Raw genomic sequence first — 10,100 nt, forward strand, 5'->3', positions numbered from 1 at the left:
AACCGTAGGCCGATACACTAGAGCCAAAGTGTATAAGTTGGGCACACAAGACTACATTCCCCACAAAGCACCTTACAGGGGGGCACTGATGGTGAGGGAGGGAGGTGGGGTGGTGGGGGAGTGGCCAGCGGGGTGGGGCGGGGCGGTGAGCCCCCCCCCCCCACCACCACCATCAGCTGGATTCAAGACCACATACAGTACATCCATGCCTAACTGAGGTGGGGCTACCGGCCTTCTTCCGGAAGGTCAGAAGCTAGAGTGAGGTGTTCGGACCTGGGCGAAGCCGGCGCCAGATACGTTGTCTGGCCCGGGGGCCTCTCTCTCCACACTGGGCCCTCTGGCGGTCCTGCGGTGGGTCAGCCTGCGGCGGAAGTGTCCGCTGAGCAGGATGTAGATGAAGGGGTTGATGCTGCTGGTGGCGTAGCTGAGGCAGACAGACAGGTAGTAGCAGGTGTGGTAGGCCAGCGTGGGGCGCTGCACCGTCAGGTTGACCAGCTGGAGCACGTGGTAGGGCCCTACGCTCACCAGGAACACAGAGACCAGGACCAAGACCATCTTGGTGAGGCGGACCGCTCGCTCCCTGGGCAGGCTGGTGTTGTAGCTGAGGAGAGAGAGAGGAGAGAGAGAGAGAGAGAGAGAGAGAGAGAGAGAGAGAGAAAGAGAGAGAGAGAGACATAACATGGTTGGTGATGCTGATATGAAAGGATTGCGCACCTGAATACCAGTATGAAGTAACAGGTGAGTCAAAGAACGCTAGACTTCATGACTGATGATGCCTGATGAAGGACCCCTGTGACCGAGACGTCGCACTAATGAATAAGTAATTAAATTGTCGATAGAGTATTCATGGATAGTGATGGTGACAGCAAAGAACGGTTTTGACGTCTCTCACTCTCAGCACTTGACTTGTGCGCTTCAGACAAAAGTCCAGACCCAGCTAGTTATTAAGCTCCACGGTCATCTTTTGTGAGTTCATAACGGGAATATATGAGTGACTTTAGTAATTAGTTCTTCACTCTCAAGTTTTAACCACGAGGCCAAAGACAACCATGAGACACACACAAAAGAGCTCCTTCTAAGCTTGTGAAGAGACAAAAACGTACTCCAATGAGAGCTACTCAGGTGACAGAGTAAAACCAACTTCGTATTCATCTATTCAATTATTAATTCATGGATTTCTTTCTCAATACAGGTGGCCCTTGACAGCAGTTATTTCCCATGAAAAGGTTTGACATACAGTACATTTATACATAACAGTATAAAACCTCTCCTCTATTTCCAGGTCTCTAGTCCCCGTCCTCATAGGACGACGGTATCTCTCTGGCATATCTGAGCCTGTCAGAACCGCCTCTGTCCCTGAGTGGCTACACCTGACCGCACTTGACCATATCTGACCACATGTTGCCCTGCCACGCCACTAGAGATACCATCTCCCCCAGCCCGCTGATGACGTACATTCCAGGAGCCTGTGATCTGCCCTGTCGGTGCCTCTATGCATGCCCATGTGTGCCCACAGCTGCAGTTGGCGTTTCTATCAGGTGAGGCTGGCGGAGGTAGACGTCGGAGGACGGGGCTCATTATCATGCATGGAATGGAATGAGGAATGATATCAAACACACGTGTTTGACCTGCATTGATGGTATCAAACACACGTGTTTGACCACCAGCACACGTGTTTGATGCCATTCCTCATTCCGTTCCATGCGTTCACAATGAGCCCCGTCCTCCGACAGCCTCACCTGATTTTTTTTTGCCTCGATTCATTTATCTAACCTTTATTTAAGAAGTCCCTTGAGATAAGAATATGTCCTTTGTGGAGGAAGGCCTGGCCATAACAGCAGCTTCAGACAAATGCAGTTAGGTATCATATTGAAAACATGAACAGACAAAAGCAACAATACAGACAATACATCAGACTATGAAGTGATGAAGTGACACTATGACATTGTAGATAAATGTCACTTTAGCTAACTTTAGTCAAACCTATAATAGTGACTCATGGGGACGCTTAGTGGCGTAGCACACTAATGCGCATACCACATAATCGCAAAGTTCCTGGTTCGATTCCGACCCTCGACCTATCTTGCATGTCATCCCTCCTCTCTCTCACCCATCCTTCCTGTCAACCTCTACTGTCTCTATCCCAATAAAGCAGAAATGCCCTAAAAACATATGTATATATATATAAAAAATAAAAATAAAAAAAATAATAGTGACTCACCAGCGTGCCTTCTTGTTCTTCAGGTACATCCTCCAGATGTAACACAGGATGAGCATGTAACAGGTGACGATGAGGGGCAGGGGGAGGAGGAACGATGTGATAGTCTGGTAAAGTGTGTACCTGTTGATACAAGAGAGAAGGGGGGTGGGGGGAGGGGGGGGGGGGGGTAGATGATGATGATGGTGAGGTTTTTGTACTTCTCTTTTCATTAGTCATCCAGGTGCGTCTTATTGAGGTGGTGATGTATTTTACCAGAGGAAAGGGCAGCTGCATGTACAATAACAACACTATATAAAGTCAGAAGAAGTACAAAACAGAAAGTGTGTGTGCGTGCTGGCTCTCTTTCTCTCTCTCTCTCTCTCTCTCTCTTTCTCTCTCTCTCTTTCTCTCTCTCTCCACTTTCATACTTCATACTACTACTAGTCATGTCCTTCGATGTTGAGTTAGAGGAGGACTTCCCATCGTAACGAATGGATAACAATGTTGTGTTGTATTCAGTCCCAGCCTAACGCTTACCAGAGGACAGCGCTGGAGGTGACCAGGTTCATGGTGCAGCTCTCCAGCCCATCAGGGAAGCGGATGACTTTAGAGTGGACCCAGGCGGGCAGCACCAGGATGAAGGAGACCACCCACACCACCAGGTTGATCCGGATGGTCTTGGACCGGGTTCGGAGGCTCATCAGACGGAATGGGTGGACCACCGCCAGATACCTGTGAGACATTGGTACAATACAATACCTTTTTATGACATTAGTGGCATCCATTTCAATCAGAGATGATATTAGATAAATACTGTGCAAGGGTACAACAAGGGTAGGGTGAATGTAATTCTGCATCTGCACCACAAGCCATGCAAATAGCATCCGGTCAATTTTAATATATTTTGCCCCTGTGACAATCATATTATCTTGGCAAATAGGACAACATATGTCACATGTGCTTCCTCCAAAGTGAGACACTGATCTCATTGGCCTGCAACGGATGTTGTCTGTATGTGTCCTCCAATCGGTTTAGCCCCACCATCACAGTAAGAGAGTGAGACTGACCATGAATGTAGCAATGGAGGCAGGTGGAGGGAGATCCCTCATTCCATTCCATGCATCACAATGAGGCTGTCCTCAGATTTCTACCTCCGCCAGCCTCCCCTGGAATAACAATCCTGTAACGTCTCTTTAATGTGTGAACTGTGTTCTTTTAAAAAGCAACACTGGCTTTACATTCTCTGTGGACACATGCAGATAAGACTACAAACAAATTAATTAGTTGCGGATGGAACTATAGTCTATCAACACGAACGAGGTGATTATGTGGATGAGATATGACCGAGTGGGACTAATATTAGGAGTATGTGCAAGTCAGAGATAAATGTCGACTGAAATTCCTCATCTCTGGCTGACTTGATAGGGGTTGGTGGGAGTCTTTGATCCTCCAAACAGCAGTGTGCTATGCTTTTAAACAGCAGAACAGGTACCAAGCAGAGAGCTTGTCCTGCATCCATAATGCCTCTCCCAGTGGGCTTGGTATACAACTGGTATGTTGTTGACATCAAAGGAGAGAGTATACACACACACACACACACACACACACACACACACACACACACACACACACACACACACACACACACACACACACACACACACACACAAACTGACAACAAGGAAGCCAAAGTGCAAATGAAATATACACATATCCATCATTTACATTTCAAAACCTGCAAATAGATACCTGAATTTCCCCCTGGGATAAATAAAGTTTCTATCTATCTATCTATCTATCTATCTATCTATCTATCTATCTATCTATCTATCTATCTAAATGCTCAAGGCATGTATCGAAAGTCATGAATAATTCACTGTCCAGATGCCGGATGATTTCAGGGAAGTGAAGTCCTAACAACCAGGTTCGCCTCGTCTTATCTCTGATTCACACACTCTCAAGTACTAGAGGAAGATTTACTATCTCCAATTTTCCCTGAGAGTTCATTGTCTGTGCCGTGTCGGTGTTCTGAACCACTGAACCAAATCAGACAGACGAGGGTCATCATGTTGGCTGAGGCGATTGACGGAGAAACACACAGGTTTCATCAAGAAAAAATCATCAGAAATTGGCATGCTAGGCATGTCGAGGACCTTCTGAAAACTCAGAATAAGATTATCTGGGGAAGACAAAAAAATGTCAATCGACCCAGGACTAAGTCCTGAATATCTGTGGGGAAGAAAATCATGTCAGAAATGGTCCAATTTGTCTCCACTCCCCTCCTCTCCTCATATGTTTTCAGCGTTGATGAAACAGCTCAACAGACAGGAGTCATAGTCACACTCAGGATTATGGATCCGTGTTCCTGAAGGAGTGATCAGTGAGCCCACCACACTGCCCGAGCTTATCACTTTATATGGAAATATAAAATACATAAATATGGAAATTGGAATGGAATTCAATGCAGGAATAGATGGACTTATTATCATTTTGACGTAATCATGATTCGCCCATCTGCAGGACATTCAAATTCACTTTTATTCAATATAACGGTCTGGGGTCAGTTTCCTGAACGCTTTGTACGAAGGCCATTTTAAACCCCCTTGTAGGCGATGAATGGATGATGACATCAGTAATGAGAAGGACTCCCCCCCTGAGTGTGGATTAAACCTGAGAGTGATGAAATCATGTTTTACATTTCGTTCTCTCTGAACCCTCCTAAAGATGAATGACTCCAACACCACTCACCTGTCGAGGCTGATGGCTGTCATGATGGCAGCACAGGCCACCTGGTTACAGTTGTCCAGGGAGGTGATGATGGTGCAGAGGGCACCGCCGAACACCCAGTGACCCCCCCTCGCCCACTGGTGGATGAGGAAGGGCATGACGGTCACATGGACCACGTCCGCGACCGCCAAGTTACAGATGTACACATCTGGTACCGTCTTCTTGGTGGTCCTGCAGGGTGAGACGGGTGGTCGAAATGGAAACGGAAGCGAACGTTTTTCAACTATTGTGTCGTCATTGGTGGTTTTATGCATGCATGCACACAGATTTGATTGCGTGTGTGTTTATGTCCAAAAAAATAAATAAAAAAAGGAATCAAATCACAGTTGAATATCATGCTAGAATTCATTCCTAACTCATGACAGTGCTGTACACTGAACACACAGTGACTGGCATACAGGTGCACACTCCTCCGATTGCTGAAGTCATGAAGACATGAATAAAGGGATTCACGGTGGGCTGTTCCTTCTGCTTCACAGCTGTGTTTCAGACTCATTCCCTATCCCATCACAGATAGCACCGAGATCATAGAGATCTGACGGATTGAATCAGGTGTGTTAGTGCTGGGCTGGAACGAAAGCCTGCCACCCCCAGCAGCTCTCCGGCACCAGGACGTAGAGGTGACGTTCCCCTGCTATGTTGCCATGTGCTCTCCGTGTTCTCTATCCTCCTGTTTATTTGATTTGGTCTCTGTATCAGCTCCACATTTCCACCCTTTCATCTTGCTCTACCCGCTTCCCTGACGACCTTGTTCTCCCTAGAAGTAGTTTATTAGGAATCCGTCTTCATTTCATTGCCTAATCTCCAATTTGTCTTCCCTGTGTTTGACGGTAAGTAACTAAACCCCTGTTCCCTGTTCTTGTGACTCTCTCGGCACGGACATGGAAAAAGCCTGGGAATCTAAGATACATCCTGTTCTGTAAACAGTCCTTTGATCGGATCTACTACTGCTGTGTGATCTGAAGCACTCCAACACGGGAAGAAAGACGAATATCCATGTTTTCTGTAATTGTACAGTGTAGGGTCGGTGGGAGCGAGGGAGGGAGGGAGGGAGGGAGACAAATCCTCTGGAGAATGTGTTTTAAGTCTCATTATTCTTTGTTGATTGTGTCACTCTGTCCACTGAGGCCACGTCTCGGGTTCAAGAGCTCTAGTGGGGTGGTCAACCAGAACTACACTGTAGATCTCTAGTACACAGAGCTAATCCCGCTAATTTACACACTCATTACAGAGATTATGTAGAACTAATCTCTCTCTCTCTCTCTCTCTTTCAGCGAGTCCTCTACCTCACTCGATCTGGTTCTCAGAGATGTATGGACTAGGCTGAGCTGTCAAGATAATTGGAATGATTTCTTGTGGAGATTGACATCAGGATCTTGCCTGCACTATAAGTAGCAGTGGATTACTGCACAGTAATCACAACTCATTTGAGGTAAAAGCACCTCAAATGGAGCCAAGAGGCTTTTTTATTGTAGGTATTTACATCACCACTCATGATGTATCACGTTCATTATGGGAAACTGTAAATAGCATGGACATTGTGTACCTGTCAAAGGAGGCTAGACATGTCACATTGTGTACCTGTCAAAGGAGGCTAGACATGTCACATTGTGTACCTGTCAAAGGAGGCTAGACATGTCACATTGTGTACCTGTCAGAAGAGACTAGATGCCACATGTGTGTTTGATACCATTCCTCATTCCATTCCATGCATTACAATGAGCCTGTCCTCTGATTTCTACCTCCACCAGCCTCCCCTGTTACCTGTTGTCTAATAATGCACTTCGTAGCTTTGTGCACAATAGGAAAAGTACACTGAACAAATAATAGGAAAGAGGTGTTTAGGTGGTCCACACATGAATGATGAATAAAAAAATTAGTTTTTTCAAGGTTTAGAGGTGCAACATTTCTTTAGTAAGGTCATTCTAAAAATAATGAGGTGAACTTTAATTCCATTATTCAATAATCGTATTCATGGTCTAACATATTCATATATATACGTAAATCATTATTCCTGGAAGGATATAGTGAATGTGATTTTACAATGCTTAAATTAGAATAGAGTACTACATCATGTTTAAATCTGTAGAATTTACGATTTGCTCTTTAATCTAGCCTAATAAAGTGCATACATCAGAACAGCCTACACAGTTACCCTAAAATATTAAAATATTAAATATTACAATATATTTTTGTACCCCAAAAATCCCAGCATCATTAACACAATACATTATTATTATTATTATTATTATTATTATTATTATTATTATTATTATTATTATTATTATAGTAATAGTAACACTAATAATAATAATAATACATGTATTTTGTATACTGTAGCACTTTTCTCAGTACTCAAATACACTATACATCCATGGAGAAGACAATCAAAAATTAACAATAAATAAAGTAATAATAAATAATAAATGAATAATAAATAAATAATAAATGAAACAATAAATACAAAAAGCACAGACAGCTAAAAAAAAGTCAGGTACTGATAGACCAAGGTAGGGGGAATGGTACTAGACATTAAAAGCAAGTTTAAAAAGATGAGTTTTTACGGAACGTTATACACATATGAATACAGTAATATTAATCACAACACTGCCAACAATGTCCCTCTGCATAGCTGTGGCTGAAAAAGTGATTATGTTGTCAATGGAGAGGGCAGTTGACTGGACATCGTTTGGGCACATACCTCAGGATAGTCACCAGAACTAGAATGTTCCCAACGAGTCCCGTAGAACAGAGGAATCCAATCAGAGAAGGTAGAATTGTAGTCTCCGTTACACGGACAAAGTTATAGTAATCATCATGCTGATTCCTTTCATTTCTTAACGATTCGTTGTGAAGTTGAAAGGTACGGTTCCAGAAGTCAGGTACTGTCTCGTTCATAGTGACAATTGGTAAATAGAACTGAGCGGTGATTAATTGATTGATTGATTACCGTAAACAAATCACATTTACTGTGGCTTGATGTGAGGAAGATTCTCCATCCATTATTGCAGCAAGGTGACTGCAAATGCTCGCAAACGCACCTGCTGCAGCACTATCCACTGGCTGCTCTGCCTCCAACTCTCAGAGCGCCTTACGCACGTAGTTCGCACAGACGCGGCGTCACGCTGAGTACGCTAAAGATTCTCCGACCGAAACGACTACCGTACAAGTCGGTTACAATCATGTGATTGCCATTTTGACAGTTCTACACAGTAAGCCATTCGAACACAACTTTGTGTAAACGTTGCGTAACCTGCAAAGTGGAAAGTTGTCACGTGTAGCTGGAAACATGCTCCATTGTGTTAAGATTACATTGTTATGAGATAATACACTATCATAAAGGTAATTTTTTTTGTTTTCACTTTGCTGAAATAACATATTTCTAGTACAATATTTGTTTCCCACATTTTATGACACTCTCTAAAACGTCACGTTTTAAGTTCCCAAGCCACAGACGTATGTGCACATAATTGTATTCCATAAATGTCTTAGTACATTACTAATAACCACTATCTTCTGAAATATAATGCATTACCATCAGGAAGACAATGTTTTAATAAGAACACACTATATGGCCAAATAGTCTTGTTTCCATGTAAACACAGTCACCAGCAACCCCCAGAAAACCATAGCAATATCAGATTGTATTATCTAGTGCCATATAATGTATAAACAACTCTTATTGTTCATTCCATCCATCTTGGTACAGATACAACATCCCAGATGAGAGGAGAGATACACTTGACAGTTGTTATACAGATATAACATGCCAATATCTCTCTCCAGCTCATCTGCTGCTCTAGGCCACTAAATGTCAAATATACTGTATGTTTGACAAGGATAGTGCATACTGTAAATACAGGATGAGGGCCAATCTAGAGTCATTAAATTTGATTATTGTCACAGTTGCTGATATCAACACTTCTCAGACTGTCTCCTAAATGAATAAGTTTCAGCTGAAATATTCAAATTTAAGCAAAAATAAAGACAGAAAAACAGCACTGCACCGTGGATGAATCAGTCCCACCCACCCTTTCTTTCACCTGTTATTCTTTTCAACAAATACTGAATAACTAATGATTTCTGAGAACAGAACAGATGTGGGACAGTGTTGTTTTGGCGACCACTGAGATGATGAGTAGTGTGCGTGTGAGTGTGAGTGTGTGTGCGCGTGCGTGCGTCCTGCATGCGTGTGAGGCCTGTTGTCTCTGCTACACTGTGATATGGTTCTTCTGCTCTTGCCACAGCAATCTATCTATCTCTCTAACCAGAGACTGAATAACACACAATAACGCACACAATCTGACGCACACACATCCACACGCAAGCACATGCGTCACGGTTAACTTCAAACATCAGAGAAAGCACAGAGAGTGATTGAGGGGACAAAGATCAGATTATGTCATACTTTCTGTATATCAATCAATACAATATCAATCAAAATGTTTGTTATTATTATTATTTTTTCTTCTCCATCCACTTCAGTTGCCTCTTACATCACGACACACAGCAATAGTGTACAATAGCAAAAAGTCATTTGTGCAGGAATAATGGTGTGCTTGAATTGTTTCTGATTTGTTATGATCGGTGAGAGGTGGAAAGACACACACACTCACACTCTGTCTGGCCCCTGATAGAGAATCATTGATGCATTCAGAATCATAATCTCGGCGGAGGGTCTAGGACACACGCACGCGCACGCGCACATGCACACACACACACACACACACACACACACACACACACACACACACACACACACACACACACACACACACACACTCACAGGAAAAATATGGCCGACATTTCTTATCTTTGGTTTTGAGAATTGGAACATTGTTTCTTTGAGGGGTCGGCCCTGAGCCTTGGTATGACAATAACACCCCTGGTTTGTAATTTGGTCTTCTGCCTGACTGGACTGCACGATGGGGGCATGAGTCTATCTTCTGAACGACAACACAAACAAACTTAAAACACAGCTGAAGATGAGAGGGTTACCAAATGTTCAGGCCAAGAATCCAAAAATGTAGTGGAAAATCTAAAAAGCTGAGCAGAGAGATACAACAGAGCTCTAAATATGATCTCAAGAGTGGAGAATCCATCTGTGCCTGTG

The 10,100-nt window shown here is 43.5% G+C and overlaps 1 protein-coding gene across 1 annotated transcript; it reads right to left on the reverse strand.

Moving 5' to 3' along the window:
* Positions 1–246: 246 nt before the first annotated feature.
* Positions 247–7,885, reverse strand: mchr2 (melanin concentrating hormone receptor 2; the record flags this gene model as incomplete). The annotated part of the gene is made up of 5 exons (XM_083679444.1): positions 247–601; positions 2,222–2,341; positions 2,738–2,932; positions 4,949–5,158; positions 7,689–7,885. 5 exons carry the CDS (start codon positions 7,883–7,885, stop codon positions 247–249), a joined length of 1,077 nt encoding a protein of 358 aa, XP_083535570.1.
* Positions 7,886–10,100: the final 2,215 nt, after the last annotated feature.

Source organism: Argentina silus (assembly GCF_951799395.1).
Source record: "Argentina silus genome assembly, chromosome: 10".
In the NCBI taxonomy this organism is placed as follows: Eukaryota; Metazoa; Chordata; class Actinopteri; order Argentiniformes; family Argentinidae; genus Argentina; species Argentina silus.